Raw genomic sequence first — 16,594 nt, 5'->3', positions numbered from 1 at the left:
CGTTCTAGTGTTAACTTAAAATGAAGGTACCGGTGTTAACGGAAGGGAACCTTTGTATAAAGGTTCGCCACGGTCAGAGAAATTCCAAAGAATCCATTTAAGTGACTTGGACATCTCCTAAGTGAAGCGGGGAAGTGTCCGAACGTAAAACATGTAGAAGGTACCCTGCTTTTTGTCTGGTGCTAGGAATCACGCCTACTTTGCATATAAATTGACATACCTTTTTAAAAGTTGAAAATAAACACACGTGACCATTTCTGTTTGTATTTGTATCTTCCTTGAGAGGTGACCAGACAGCCGTTCATCGATTGAGCTTTTGGAGACACGTGCCCAGAGCAGCCTGCAAAAACTTGAGTGGTTCTGTCATGTGGAATTCGTGTGGATTATGTTAGCAGTTTTTTTTTTTTCTTTCTGACTAGGTCTCTTCGGTGGTCTGTCAAAAAGAGCTGCTGGGATACCATTTGCCAATTCAGAACTTGAAAATGTTCACAAGCTTTTTTATATGTGTTTCCAATTTTGGCGTAGGATGTTTGTCGTCTTGAAAACCTCTTAGGCCATCGTCAGATGCTGGTTCGGGGGTAGACATTTTCTAATTCTCACTTTATTAGTAATACACATTTGACACGGGCCTGTCTGGGGGCAAATGGTGATGAGTCCTGGAAATCCAGTCTTAATGCTCGGATGTTGATGCCGAACTAAATTGCGGGCTCGTTCATGTTAGCCATTCTCTAGGCCTGTACGAATGGGGACATTAGGCTTTCTACTGTGGGAAATTCTCATAAGAAATGTGCTAGAAATATTTAGTAGAAGTGACTGAAAATCCTACTTAAGGCGGTTGAAGAAGGAAATCTTCCGGCGCCCAAACTGAAGTCTGTAGAAATGTGTTCGGCGTGTGGCGCTTGTACTTTGCATCTGGACTGCGGCTCTTCTCGGGCTGCACGGGGGAGCTCTAGGGGCGCTCGCGAAAGCAGCTCTAGCCTCAAGCCTGTCTGTCCCCTGCTCGGCGAGGTCTCCCGCCCGGACCGGCTCCGGCTGCAGACCCGCTCTCGGTGGCTGTGGGAGCAGCTCGGGCAGGTTTGTGTTACGTGTTCTATACACAAGTGAAAACTGAGGGCGGTTGGTTGGGAGAAGGGGAAATAGCACAGGAAGAAAACCCCCTTCTCTGGCTGGAGGACTCCAGATGCAGGAGGTCCAGACCTGCCACTTTGGGTGCCGGGTGATTTTCAGTAATTCAGGATTTGGGGCCTTAAGAAACAGTATGATGTAAACAACTGGGAAATCTCTTCAAGCTAGCCGCCTTTGTTCACATCTGTTATAAATTCTCTCCTGCAATTGTTTACGTAATTAGGATTTTGTTATTTGAAATTGAAGTGTTGGAATAACTATTATTTTTTAATGTTTATTTTTGAGAGAGAGCGTGTGTGGGAGGGGGACAGAGGATCTGAAGTGGGCTCTGTGCTGACAGAGCCGACGTAGGGCTCGAACGCACGAACCGTGAAATCATGACCGGAGCCAGAGTCGTCGCTCAACTGACTGAGCCACCAAGGCGCTCCTGAAGTGTTGGGACGAATTTTAAAAATTTGTAACCAGGCTATAAAGTAGTCTAACACTTTAATTTCAAATGATAAAATCCTAATTATAGGAGGTTTATTTATTTCTTTTTTTTCAACGTTTATTTATTTTTGGGACAGAGAGAGAGCATGAACGGGGGAGGGGCAGAGAGAGGGGGAGAGACAGAATCGGAAACAGGCTCCAGGCTCTGAGCCATCAGCCCAGAGCCTGACGCGGGGCTCGAACTCACGGACCGCGAGATCGTGACCTGATTGAAGTCGGACGCTTAACCGACTGTGCCACCCAGGCACCCCAGGTTTATTTTTAAAATTTATTTTTAACTCTTGTTGACCTACCATATTCGTTTCAGGCGTACAGCAGGAGTCTCTCCTTCGTGCTCCCCACAGTTCAGTGCAGTCACCGTCGGTCACCGTACGTTATTCCAGCAGTACTGACTGTTACGCTGTCCTTTTCATCTCCGTGACTTGTTTCCGGGGCCTATTTAAAGTGAAACTCCCTGAAAGCTGTACGAAGGTTACGAGCCTGTGTGTTTAATGGAAACTGCACATTCGGTATAGTCAGGTTGAGGAAATGGCCGTGTACTGGGTCTAGTGACACACACCAGCTGAATTTACGAATAACACGGGGCAGCTCGTAAAGCTTGCTTTAAAAGTTCCCTGTAGTTCCACAATGTGTAGTGTGCGCCTGGGCTCAGATCAACATGGTCTACAGAGCTCAGACCAGGCCGTTTTAGCTCCATTTAGGTTTCTCAGCTTTGTTCTTCTTGGGGACCTGTTTTGTATCCTGTCCTCCTCTAGATGTGTTACAACAGGAAATGCTTGTAAGATCAGAACTAGGTTTAAATTGCCCAGCGCGGTGGTTCACCACCTATGAGACTTTGAACTTCCGGTTCTTTGGGTGTAAAATGCGTTCTTAGTATCTTGTATAATGCGGGATGGTTAACCACTTTAAGGAAAGGACAGGACTGGCTTAACATGAAGCTTAGTCATCTCTGGGGAACTTTTGAGTGACTTTTGCTACAGGACTGTACAACCCCGAAGGGTGGATGGCTTGTTGCTAGATCTTTCTGAAAGCACTCTAGCTGACTGCCATTCTCCTGAAGGCAGAGAACGCTGGAAAAGCTGAGCAAGGTCTCCGTGGGCAGGAAATTCTAGAGCAAATCTCAACAGTCAAAAAACGAAAGCATCGGTGAGCAAGTATTTATTGAGACAAAGAATACAAATCGGTGGCATACAAATTATTAAAAATAGAATGCTGAATTTTACTTAAAGGCAGGCCATCAGATACTGTTTGTGGATCAAGTCCTACTATAATGAACTGCAAGAAACTAGACCCACAGCTGGAGAGGAGGAACGTCACCCAGGCAAGCACTTCTTGTAAAAGATTCTGGCCTCTGGGATGGAGGCCGGGCAATGGCAAGTACGTGAAATGACACTGGTCAGGTTTTACAAACACTGCTGTTGGCATATTCCTCCAAAGGAACCACAGCTTTGAACAGGGTAAGTGTAGAATGAAAACGTCCTACCCTTCCTCTCAGAAAGCCCTCCTCCCGAGTAGCAAGTAAACTCCTTTTGTCTTCCTTTGCTGGAAACACTTATGCATAAGTAAAACCCCCAAACAAGTCCCATAAGGGAACAAATCCTTTTAATGCAGCTAAAAACCACTCTTCCTGTCATTTGAAACGATGGACACTAAAGCCTTAATTTTATAATTTAGACAAAGGGGCCCTCAACCATTTTTTTTTAAATCCTAAGTATCTGGGTAAAATCGGAAGGTAAATGTTTAAGTCACTTCTGAACCAGTGCTACACAGGTATCAGCTGGGCGATACTTTGAAGGCTTTCTATCCAAAAAAGTGTTGGCTTTAGTTTTATGGTCACAGATGAGTCAAAAAGAGCGAGGCTTGTCATCCTCGGGTTTCCTCACCTCGGCCCGTGTGAACACTCAAGTCAGACTTCTCTTAAAGTGCACTACCACTCTAGCTACTTTTAGTAGGTACTGAGATTTTTCTAGATGCCTAACTGCCTATTCTGTGGTTTTCATTAGGGCACTTTCACTGCAATCGTGTTCTTTTACTCTGCTTACTTTTGATTTTTGTTCCCTTATTATCTTGTAAAAGTGATGAATAATGTTTGTAAACATTCTTTGAAAACAACTATCTTTGTGCCTTTTTAGGCTAGAGCTTCGGCATGAGAATTCTACTCTGATGCAGAAACTTTCTATAAATGAAATACATCAAATAGAAAAGTGTTTTTGAAAAGATGGGAGGCTTCCCACCCCCCCTCCCCCCCACCACAACCCGAAGAGAAAAGAACTCTCCCTCCTTCCCCATTTTTTGTCATTTTTTCCCAATGATCTGGGCATCAAATATCTTTTCTTTCCTAAGTGCATTCAGAAATACAAACAGCCTTGCAATTTGTTGTAAAGGCAAAGCAGGAATACTTTTATTTTATCGGGCTATGAAACTTGAACCCTAAGATGGACCTAAATGAACCTACATAGATATGATTCTGAATAACTCAGATACAGAAAACATGCAATTTTTTAAGAAGTTAAACTGGGTGACATGACTTGCTTTGGTTTGTATACATTGAAATAGCCTAGACGGTGAACCTTCCAATAATTATAAAGATCTCCAGAGCTACACGGCTGAAGGACATTGCAACTGGATCTCCCCCATCAGTGGCAAAAATAGTGTAGCCACCAATGCTAATGTAGTACACTACTGAGTGGTACGTTTGGGTAACACTTACCCTGAAGGGCTGTCAAGCTAAATATCTTCCCAGGGGCAACAAGTGAATGATTTGTCGAGTACCTGGACGCACTTAACGGACAGGCTTTCTGTGGTGTTGAATTTAATGTAAAATTATTTTGAAAAACATGGCTTAAGGACACTGTTAAGGTTTCTATAGACATCAAATGTGAATACTTTCAGTTTTAAAGGAAAAACCCACTTTAAAAACTGATACAGTGATAATATACCTGTCTTTCATTCGCTATCAAAGACCAAAAAAAAAGTCAAGATTTTTAAGCAATCTAATTATGAAGTGTCCAACAGAGGTTAGTGTTTTTTGGGAAAATAGTATCAGGGTTGGAGAAAACGCCTAAGAAATAAAACTTTTTCAGGTATTCTCTCAACACAGCTAACAGGGCCATCTAACAAAACATGCACACATACTTAAAACACTAAGCTTTGCCTCAGTAGAAGAATAAATTAAAATGGCAATACACAAACTGTTACTTAACATTTCCCTCAAGACACCATCCCTGGCGGCCCCAAAGTGAGGTTTTGGCCCAAAGAACTTAGAAAAATGTCTGGAAATACCTGTCCTTGTTTTAGAATAGTTCATAATGGGAAAATCGCTAATATTTAATAGGCTACCTAGTATTTTACCATGAAATACTATGATTATTTAACTCCTTGAGGTTTCAAAGTCCTAGAACTATATAAAATATAAAAGGAAACTACCTAGTGTGTAAATATCCTTATAAAAACAGAAGTTCTATTAGAACACTGAAAAGCACTAACACTTTCTTCATGCTGCACACATACTGGGAATGTTGTTTTACAGTAAATATGCAACAATTTGACGAATAATTTCCCCCCACATATAGTTTGATTTAGGGCACTAAAAACACTTGCACATGAATTGTAATTTTAATTTATGGTGAAAATTTAGGACCCCCCTCCCCCCACCAAAAGCAATCACTAACTTACCTTTTCTTTAAAAAAATCAGTAATACAGCAAAATGACTTAATACTTTTTCATCATCATGCAAAACTTGCCCCAAATACATGTTAGAACAGTAACGATACTTGTAAAGTGGCATCATTCCCACAGTGCATTGCAGTACAGATCTGAAAACGTCAGTAAGGGAACCTAGGCCTGCCTCCTGTGCCCCTCTCTCTTGCAGCTGACTCACTTCCTCCCAGAGTGGGAGATAAGCGGGTTATCAAATTTGTGTCCCCACCCCCCTCCCCAAAAGCAAAGACAACAATTGCCCCAAGAAGTGTTGACTAAAATATGAGTTAATGTGTTTACAAAACACAACTGGACTTTTCCATCATTCTGGGATAAACCAAAATTTTTTAAGTTTCATCTGGAGATTTTAGAGCTGAAAATGCTTTCAGCAAATTCTAATGCCTTAGATCTTAAGAAAGTATATATTGTCCATTGTTGATTATAAAATCACTTGCCTTCTTTTCAATCTAAAAATTTTTAACATTTAAATTTAACAGATTTTTCTTCTGGAAAAGTTCTTTGGCATTCAAGTAATATCAATACTTTCAGAATAGTCACCTGCATCACACTGGAGTGACTGCTTTAATTTCTAAATCATCAATTAGTGTAACCCAGGGATACTGATGGCCTTGATACATAATTTAGTCTTGTCATCATTCCAGAGAGTATGGAATTCAGGGCTCTTTTGGGGCATCATCTGACCCCATTTCTCTTTACCACAATGGTTCCTGCTACAATGTCATAGGCTGTTCGATTATGCTGAAAAAACAGCAGTGTGATGAAAGCAGGGAAAAAAGAAGCAATAGAAAAGTTCTTGATCAAAGCTCGTATAGTGGACCTAAAAAATTAAGGCAAAAAAATCAGACAAATTATATACCAACCACGTGGAGATTAATAGTATCCTATCAAGTTCAAAATACATAAAACATACAAAGTCTTGACAGTTTTTTATCTTTGATATGAGTTACTTTCAAGTAGCATTATACTCTAGTAAGACCATCTGGGCTTGTTCTAAAGACATCATCAACATAAAAAGATTCAGAACTGTCACATGAAAAGCAGTAATAAACAGGTCTTGTAGAAGGTGAACTAAAGGTTACAGTATTTTCTCTGATATTTTGTAGACAAATATCTATTCCCTTTACTTACCTTTTCTACAGTCATTTGTGTTTAGTTCCTTCTAAACTAATATACAAAATGCAGTCCCATTTTCCACCTTCTATGAAGCACTCACATTTTAAATTACTGGGTATTCTTTCTTTGTGGGATGCTGTGATTAAAGAAAGCTTAAAAAAAAAAAAAGCTTTCAACCACAGCTCAGAGTGGAAACTTATCCTACTAGTGCTAGATTTCTGAAAGGCTATAGAAAAAGCACAGTGGCTGAGGGCTCTGAATCCAGACTAAATTGTTTCTATCAGTCACTTGTGTTTCATTTCTGTAAAAAGGGGATAATAGTACCTATGGTACCTGTCTTATTAGTTAATACATATTCAGTGTTTTTAACAATGCCTGTTACAGAAGAGGTGCTCGATAAGCAGCCATTATTGACTCATTAAAAGTAGCAACCAGGATTATAATCACAAAACTGTAAGGCAATTTTGGAGATATTAGCAAAATCAAGGCTTCCAGAGTCTCTCATATTTCTTTATCTAACAACCCAGTTCTGAATCACTTGGGCAGCAATTCCAGCCAGTATCCTGTTTTGCTCAACTGACAGCCCCTTAATTAACTCTCTAGAACTTGCGTTAGCACTGTTTGAACCTCCTCACAGAGACAGACACCAACAGCTAGCCGTGAGTACTACCAAGAGTTACACGCTGTCACTTAGAGCAGGAGCTGGACGCACACGTGCATCTCTGTCCAAACTCCTGCTGCCTGTTCAGGACGGGATGGACAGGATTACTGATAGAGGCTAAAGGCGGATCAGTAACTGGCCCGATAACCACAGATTTATTAGAGAATAATCAAACTAGATACAGAGCACTGATACACAGACCACCACCACCCAGACCCCTCTCATTATGGTGGCTGATAGTTCATAAAATGACTATCTTGAAATTGTACACTGAAGAGTGGTCTATAATCATATAACAATTGAAAAACTCAAACTTTTCCATTTTAAATCTAACAATGTCTGTTACACGCCATGAAGAAAAATTACCAACTAAAAATACTGTATCAAATGGTAGAACTTACGAATATCGGATACTACGCTCAAAATTTGTTATTTTCATAAGTAAATTAAGCTAAGAGAAGAACTTACGTTGTAATGCTAACATTTGAGGAAGGAATCACTAAAACCCGACTCGGTGCAATAAGCACTGATGTATCACACGTCACAACTCGAAGCCCCAGCAGGAACTTCCCGGGGGTGGCTCCGCCTGCTCCCCAAATGCAGATTATCTAAGGAAAGAAGGATAATTTTAATTTACTAGGTCAACGCTACCAGTTTCAAAGGTTAAGTTTTTCTGTCATGTTATTCCTTTAAAACAATTTTCAAGTTGAAAGAATTTCCTAGAACACTCAGAGGTTACCCTTGTAATGCATTTCTTCTGGTCTCTCAACCCCTCCATGCCACAAGATGTGTACTGTAAGATTTCTCTGTAGCCCCCCCCCCCACCCTTTTTTTTTAGCAAGTTGTTTCTATGGAAAAATACATTTCAAGTTCCACAACCAATTTACAAGTATATTTTTGGACCACAAGACTGAAATATGTTACAAAGAAATTGTAAAACATCTCCACTCAGGGAGCTGTATTTTTTTATCTTTTTATTTTTTTGATGTTTATTTTTGAGACAGACAAGAGACAGAGCGTGAGCAGGGGAGGGGCAGAGAGACAGGGAGACACAGAATCCAAAGCAGGCTCCAGGCTCTAAGCTGTCAGCACAGAGCCCGACGTGGGGCTTGAACTCACAGACCGTGAGATCATGGCCTGAGCCGAAGTCGGACGCTTAACCAACTGAGCCACCCAAGGTGCCCCACGTATTTTTTTATCTACATTCGAGAACATTTGGAAAACATTTTTAAACAGAGACATTTGACAAAAATATGAATAACTGTAAATTCCCATTTCTTTTTGTATTGGGGTGATAATTTAAATTAGATTGTTAGGGGCACCTGGGTGGCTCAGTTGGTTGGGAGACCGACTTCGGTTCAGGTTATGATCTCGCAGTTTGTGAGTTCGAGCCCCATGTTGGGCTCTGTGCTGAGCTCGGAGCCTGGAGCCTATTTCGGATTCTGTGTCTCCCCCTCTCTGCCCCTCCCCTGCTCATGCTCTGTGTCTCTCTGTCTCTCAATAATAAATGTTAAAAAAATTAAAAAAAAAAAAAGATTGTTAAATGTTAATATTTGCTGAGTCAGTAGCTTACCTCATAGAAACAAACTAATAATCTGTATATAAGAGCCACAATCATCATTTTCTGCAAGTCTTCCATTGATGTGTCTTCATCTATTTCTTCTATTATATAATGCATAGCAAACTTAGAGATATCCCTGCATAAAATAATAGTTTGGGGTTATAAAGACTTAGTCACCAGCACAACTGCACTGATATTTTTTCCATTAGTGTAAGTCACAAACTTGAACTGAAATTCTAAACTAATCTTAGGTTTCCACCCGTTTAGTTTCACAAAACATTCATTAGTCTGTTCAACAAATAAACAGCACTATTGTGAGCAGGCACTGTACTAGCCCTGGGGACATAATGGTGAGGGAACTCAACTTAGTCTCTGCTTTCAAGGAGACTCTTACCTACTAGACAAAGCAGAACAATTAATTAGGTAAGAATAAAGTGGGATGAGGGCTATTACGTAGACCTATAGGGCAGTATGGAAATGCATACCAAGAACATTTACCACGGTGAGTGAAGCCTTCCCAGAAATGACATTTGAGCTGAGATCTGGAGGATGAAGAGAAGTTAGCCAGACTTAGAAGGGGGAAGTTTCAGAGAGAGGGACTAGCCAGAGAGAGAGAGAGCCTTTGAATCAGACTGTGATGGAAGCTGTAAGCACTTGGGTATGGCTCAAATATTAAGTATAAAACAAGTGATTGAAAAATGAGAGCATCTGTTAAGCCATATGAAGACTAGACTTTACCCTGATGGCAGTAAGAAAGGTTTTAAGGTGGAGAGGGGAAGAATCAGAATTTATGATCTCTTTGGTTTATATCAGAGACTGGATTGAGATAAAACAGGAGTTGGGGGACTAAGGTACCAGTTAGAAGACTTTTGCTATGATCTAGAAAAGTGATGACAATAACTAGACTAGGGAGAAGCAGTGATGATGAAGCACCGTCTGTCAGTCAAGAGGAAACTGTCTGAGTTGAAGGCTCTTCAAGAGCCTGAAAAGAAGGGAGCTGGTACCTGACTGGATGTGTCCCTGGGAGGGACAGGGAGCAATCTCAGTAACACTCAGGTTCCCAGCAAGGGCTCTAAAACATGACCACAAGGGTTTGCATCTTGACACTATCACTTCTTAACTTTGCAATGATAAATCCTGGGCTTAACTTCTTATAAACCCAAACTTCAATATATAAAAACAAGGCTATTAAACTCTACATCTCATAGTGGTTTTAAGATTAAAGAATCCATACTATTTCTACCTGCTTACTTAGCATGTATAAAGTGCTTAGCAAGTGATAAGTGCTATATGCTCATTAATAGGAGAGGAGGTTACTCAAATAGATGGCCCACTGTGTTCGCGTGGGACATGCCTGATAGTATAAAATGCAATCCCATTTGGAAATGCCATCTAACTTATAATCAACAGTTGATTTACCAAAAGCTCTTTATGCCTTTGTCTTTACTCTGAACAGGATAGTAAGAGGGGCTGAATTAAAAAAAAAAAGAAAAAATCAAAACCTTTACCTAACTTTTAATAGGTGAGAGTCCCAGATCTTTCAAAATTTATTACATGTTTTTCTCTCTTTTGTAGTTATTTCTTAAAACTACCAAGAAAAAAATACGACAAAGAGATTTCCCTATTAGAGAAACCATGACACTGGCACACAGACTGTCTTTAGTGACTTGCAGCTGTGAACAGAACCTCAGAAAACAAGATCTCTATGCAGTAGACATTAAAACCTTTCTGCAAATAGCCTTAACTTACTTTATTCCACTGAGGTGCATAATACTTAAGACAATCGTTGCTTTTATAAAGAACAGAATAAAGAAATCCACCATTTCTGCCATAAATCTGTGGGCCAAGGATGGAATAACATACTCTCTGCCTGTAAATTAAAAAAAAAAAAAAAAGTTAGTAAAACTACTTATTTCACATAGGCCTTGGAACCCAAGCTAGGTAATAAATCAGAGAACATAAAGTCAAGGTACAACTTGCTAATTAAAACCTTGCGACAATTATTTGTATTGCCTACATGAATAGTACATGTTTTTACACCAACTCTATTCCACTATTTACTGAACAGTTTAAAAGTTTGCTTTCATCCTCTTAATGTTTAAAAAATGATTTCACAGATAAATTTAATTATTTAAGGTACTCAATACATTTCACTAGGGACTCAAATGAGAATCCAGGTGATCACAAGCCTAGGTCACAAAATTAAACTTTTTTTTTTTTTTTTTTTTAAGTAGGCTTCATACCCAAGGCTGATCCCAAAGAGGGGTTGGGGGGACTGAACTCAGGCTGAGATCGAGTTGGAAGCTAACTGACTGGGTCACCCAGGCGCCCCCAAATTAAACATTTTTTGTAAAAACAAAGGTTAAGTATAGACGATTACTAGAAAGTAAATACCTGTGTTCCTCATTTTACCCCCTATTCACTTTGTCTTGCTTTCTATGTAATAAATCCAATGATTATCAATCTGACATCTCAAATTCTGAGCGGGATCAAATTCAGAAAAACTAGTTTTTGTCCCTTGTATCTGTGGCTGAATAAAGTAAACAAAAAGTCTAGATAATAAACTAAACCGCGTAACTAATGCAAAACATTCTAATTCCCATAGAGAAGTAAACAGACAATATACAAGATCATTCAGCTAGGTCCCAAAGGTTCATAATTCCACTTATATTTATGTAAATCTTTTATATCCGTCGGCCCCACTGTTCTTCATATAGGTAATATATAATTATATAAATTACACATTATAGAAAAGATTATATATCATATATCCTGTCATGCATAATAAATCCACGTCTGGATTTTTTCCAGCACTACCGGCACCCTCCAACCGCCACCAGCCGTCAAAACGGGTTTGCCCTCTGACAATTAAGCTTTGGCTCTCTCCACGTCGTGGAGATCAAGGGCACGGTTTCAGGAGCAAAGACGTCCTTACACGTGGAACAAGGAATCAGTTCAGACAGCCAGGTCTAAAGGAAGAACAAACTGTGCAGTTTCGCGCCACACTTTGGGAATTTGAGGCCTGGGCAGAAGACAGCTGACGAACGTGGAGAAACACCAGTTCCAGATGTAAAACGCGTGCCCTCTCTCCCCACCAGCGAGCTCCCGTAAGACCCCTTCGCTCCGCCCAACCTTCCCGACGCGCTACTCACCTGCTTGCCGCCCGGTCTCGCTCGGGGTTCGCGAAGGAGCGGCCGATCCCACTCTGGTCACTGGGGTTGAGCGGACGGATCCCTGCCCTTGCGGGGCCCGGGGTCCCAGGCCCGGGACGGGAGCAGCGGTGGTGACGCCGGTGGCCACCCCCGGGTCGGGCCCGGCGGCCGCGGCGCTCAGGAAGTAGAAGGGGTTGTAATAGCCCAGCTGGGGGGGCGGCGGCGCCGCGGGCTGGGGGGCGGCGGCGCCTCCGCCCGAGGGGTAGCTCGGCGGGGGCGGCTGGGAGCTACAGTAGGCGGGGAAGGCGGCCAGGCCGCTGTGCCAGGTGAGGTAGCCGCAGTAGGACTGCCACAGCCACTCGTGCACCTGCCGGGAGTACTCGCGGGCGCTCAGCCGCGCCGGCCTCTCTCGCGGCGCGCCGGCCTCGGGCGCCTCGCGGCCTGCCGGCTCCTGCGGCCCCGCACTGGAGCCGGGGGCCGCCTCCCCGCACTTCCCGGGCTCGCGCGGCGGCTCCGACTCCTCGGCGGCGGCCGCAGCTAGCGCGAGGCCCGGGGCTGGGGGCCGGCCCGGGGCCTGTGGTTCGGCCTGCGGCCCGTCCCGGGGGCGTGGGGCGGCGGCGGCAGGAGGGCCTCTAAGGGAAGGGACGGGCTCGGGGTCCCCTCCGCCGTCGTCCTGCCCGGGAGGGCGGCCTCGGGCTTCCTCCGGCCCCTCTGCCATCGTCGCCTCAGCAGCACCCTCGGCGGTCCTGTCAGTGCGCCGTCTCCCTCCCCCACTAGCCCCTCCCCAACGACCCGGTCGCCACCGCAGCAGCCGCAGGCGTCAACAATTCGCCACCGGAAGCGGAAACCCCGCCTCTCCCCAGCGTCGCCGGCCGCGGGGCGGGGCAGGCGGAGGGGGGCGGAGCGGAAGAGGGGCTGCGTGCTCCTGGCGGGGGCGGTGGACGTCGGGGGCCTCGGACGCCAGGGGCCCTTGGTTCGCCGGTTGTGGGGCTCGCGCTGCCCGCTCCCCCGCCACCTTTCACGTTCTTCATGAAACCTAAGGCCTGTGGCTTCCCCACATCATCCCCTGGGAAGTGGACTCAGGCTGTCCCTGGAGACACTGCTGGTGGAAGAAGAGATTTCCAAGAGCAGTCCCAGCTCCCTATTAGCGAACCGCGACAGTTTGGGTCTCCAGGCCCTGGGCTTGTTGCTTATTTCCGCCTGCATTCATTCCAGTGAATTTGTCGCTGGCCATTTGTACTCGAGGGAGTGACAAAAGACATATGCCCTTAAGAGGATAAGAAATTAATAACCAAATTAAACTGAAGATAGTATGGCTCAGCTGCAGAGATTTTCAGTGTATAAAAGAAGGGAGGGGGGTTTATGTTGATTTAAGATCTAGACCCTGTCCTTATCCTGGAGCTAATTTGTGTCCGTAAAATCTTACTTCCACTGCTGTAGACTCTAGCAAAGCTGCCTTGTGTTAACCTTGATGCCTGTTCCTTTATTTTCCGCTAAGGCAAGACCCGTTCGTTTCCCAGGGCTTTGGAGCCTTTTCTGAATACCCTGGCCCAGGCATGATTTCCCCTTCCTCTTTCTTTCTTCTCTCTTTCTCTCTCTCTCTCTGTATGTGTATATATATGTGAATATGGTATTGAATGAGTGTGAAATATTGTCGTGATTGGCGACATGGACTTTGTTTTGAATATCGTTGATTATGTAGCACCTGGTAGAGTGCCACCCACATAGTAAACATTTATGTTAATCAGGACTCTTGGCTGCAGTTGTCAGAAATCCAACTGTAATTGATTTAAGAGAGAAAAAGATAAGTGAATTTACTGACCTAAAAGTTCAGGAGTAGTTTAGGTTTCAAGGTAATTACTTCCGGAGTCACCTCTTTTTCAGTTTCTTTTCTCACTTGCCTTTTGAGGAAAGTAAGAGTGTTTCTGTTTCAGTGACTTAAGCCTGAATTCTAACTGGCTTGAACAAAAAATAACTTTTTTTTTTTTGCCTATGCAAATTAACAAGTTCAGAGGTTCTACATAAAGTGAAAACGTTCAACCGGACATCTAATAGGCAGCCCACGAGAGAGAACAGAGGCAAAATTAAAATAATGGCCCCCAAATTTTCTAGAACTGAAGACAGATTATTACTCTTTAGATTGAAAGAAAAACCCAGTCTTGAGAAAATAACATACACATCATGATGAAGTTAAGCAAAGAGAACATTTTAACAATCTTAATAGCAATCAAAACTTAAACTACTGACAAAGAAACAACATTGAGACTGGAAGCCAAGTTTTCACAAGTAAAAATCAATGCTGAGGAGAACAGAATATATTCGGTACTGCTGAGAAGCTACGGACAACCTAGAAAGTTACAAGCAAGTAGTCACTCAAAAATGAAGATGTGATGTGACACGCCACTGCCGCTCCAAGCAGCGTGCTGATTAACCCTAGCCCTTTACCGTCACACCCAGCTAAGGAGTGAAGCCTGAGGAATATAGAAAGAGAAGTATTCATGACTCAAAATGTAAATGGATCCTGGAAATACGGCAGTACGTGACTTCTGAATCTCTGGAACTCCCCACAAAGAAACAGACTAGTTAGTAAAACCAAAAATGTATGAAACATTTACAACAAAACTAATTGACAGGTAACACCACCAACCCCAAAATACAAGAGGATGATGTCAAACCACAAATGCAAAACTTGCACAATATCAGTGCAAAAAAAAAAAAAAAAATCACATCAAAACTAAAGATGTTAAAATGATATAAGAAACAAAAGAGCAAAATAAATCAGAGAAAGAAGAACTCAGAAATGAACTAATAGAACTTGGGGAAGAATTAGGAATAAAAGAAAAAAATATTTCTGAAGAGAATACTAAACTAGGAGGAGGGGAGCCTGAGTAGCTCAGTCGGTTAAGTGTCTGACTTTGGCTCAGGTCATGATCTCACAGTCTGTGAGTTCGAGCCCCACGTTGGGCTCACTCTTGTCAGCACAGAGCCCGCTTCAGATCCTCTGCTCTCCCCCCCACGCCCCGACCCATTCCTTCCCTACTCATGTTCTTTCTCTCTCAAAAATAAACATTTAAAAAAATTATTAAACTAGGAGGAACCCAGGAGTAAACAAACATGACAGATAGTGTCCAAAGAGAATGAGAATTGGGAAATGAGATTTTTTTAAGTAAAAAAGAAATTTAGAGAAAAATTATTTTACAGAAATGATAAACATTGAAGATTGGCAAAGAAGATCCAATATATGGATAAAGAAGCCCTGATAAAGAACAGTTTGTTAAAAGAATACAACATGATAATTCAAGAGAACTTTTCCTAAAATAGAAATAGATTTTTGTACTTATATGTAGTAAATATGTATTATATTAATGTATTAATATGTATATCCATATATATATTTAAAACCTCATGTTGAAAGAATATACTGTGAAAACACTGAATAACAAAATACATTCTAGTAAAAATTACTCGACTTTATATTTTGGTCATTTAGGCCAACATTCCTGAGAGAAAAAAACCAGATTATCATAGGACTTCAACAGTAACACTTCATGCAAGAAGAAAATAGTGAAGCATTTAAAATGTTCAAAGAAAGAAAATGAGAGGGATACCTGGATAGCTCAGTCAGTTGGGTATCCGACTCCTGATTTCAGCTCAGGTCATGATCCTAGGGTCGTGGGATTGGCCCTACTGAGCCTGCTTAGGATTCTCTCTCTCCCTCTGCCCATCTCCCGCACTCATTCTAGCTCACTCTTTCTAAAAAAAAAAAAAAAAAAAAAAAAGAATGAGGACTTAGGACTTTGTATCCACCAAAACTGACTTTCAAGTACAAAAACATAGGCTAATTTGTTATCATAATGGAGGAACTCCAAGAATGTCATTCATTTGAGTTCTTCCTGACGAATCTAGAGAATGAAACTCAGCATCAAACTGACTAACAACGACAGAAGGACAGTGGTGAGCATTCAACCTTTCATTACGTCTAGCACTAAGACTAAATGAGGGCGTGTTTCAGTCAGGGCTTATTCAAGGGGAAGAAACCAAGTAATCTGAACGAGAACGTTTACTGTAAAGGATTGTTAATGGAATTAGGAGTGAGGTTGGCAAGTAAAAGTCAAAGAGGACTCCTACCACATAGAGGCAGTAGATCTGGGGAGCAGCCACCAATCCTAGCACTGAAATTGAGTGGCCAAGGAAGGGCTCCTCACCGCCATTCGGGGCTGAGGTCTGGACCTTGTTGGAGAGGACAGGACTCTGTCTCATTGCTGTGCACGGAAGATCCCTGCAGTGTGGCCTCAGTGGGATCTGTTAGAAGCCCTTTCTGTCTGCAGTGTGTGAGGATGCTCTCCACTGGGTAGCTCATCTCAGGTGCCCCATCTCAGAATTCACTGCAAAGTGAGAGAGCCCAACATGGGGCTTGAACTCACAAATTGTGAAATCATAGCCTGAACCAAAGTCAGAGGCTTAACCGACAGAGCCACCCAGGTGCCCCCAGAAACCAAATATTTTTAAAAAGAAAGGCCACCCTTTCCTTGCTGCCTAGAAAGAGGTCCGTATTGTGTTGTTCTGAGTTCCTGGCCTAACCTAAAGAGAAACTTTTACAATGTCTGGAGCCCTTGATGTTCCACGAAAGGAGGAGATGTCCTCAAATTCCTGTGGCAATACAACTTACATGGCAGCAATCTTGATGTCAAGATGGAAAGTACATCCACAGAAGGAAAAGTGATACCTACATCGTAAATCTGAAGAGAACCTGGGAGAAGCTTCTGCTGGCA

The 16,594-nt window shown here is 42.5% G+C and overlaps 1 protein-coding gene and 1 long non-coding RNA gene across 2 annotated transcripts; one reads left to right on the top strand and one right to left on the bottom strand.

Moving 5' to 3' along the window:
* Positions 1-1,252: 1,252 nt before the first annotated feature.
* On the top strand, positions 1,253-2,956 carry LOC128315698 (uncharacterized). Its single transcript, XR_008298754.1, has 2 exons — positions 1,253-1,645; positions 1,868-2,956. It is a non-coding gene; the product is annotated as an uncharacterized LOC128315698 (long non-coding RNA).
* FAM8A1 (family with sequence similarity 8 member A1) lies at positions 2,758-12,668 on the bottom strand. Its single transcript, XM_027040371.2, has 5 exons — positions 11,823-12,668; positions 10,420-10,540; positions 8,683-8,806; positions 7,578-7,717; positions 2,758-6,152 (listed from the first exon to the last, which is right to left on the bottom strand). The coding sequence occupies exons 1-5, from the start codon at positions 12,538-12,540 to the stop codon at positions 6,008-6,010; spliced, it is 1,248 nt and encodes a 415-aa protein (XP_026896172.1). The 5' UTR covers positions 12,541-12,668; the 3' UTR covers positions 2,758-6,007.
* Between the last annotated feature and the right edge of the window lie 3,926 nt (positions 12,669-16,594).

Source organism: Acinonyx jubatus, chromosome B2 (genome assembly GCF_027475565.1).
Source record: "Acinonyx jubatus isolate Ajub_Pintada_27869175 chromosome B2, VMU_Ajub_asm_v1.0, whole genome shotgun sequence".
Classification (NCBI taxonomy): Eukaryota; Metazoa; Chordata; class Mammalia; order Carnivora; family Felidae; genus Acinonyx; species Acinonyx jubatus.
The sequence above is the reverse complement of the archived record's forward strand: the minus strand, read 5'-3'. Positions and strand labels throughout refer to the sequence as shown.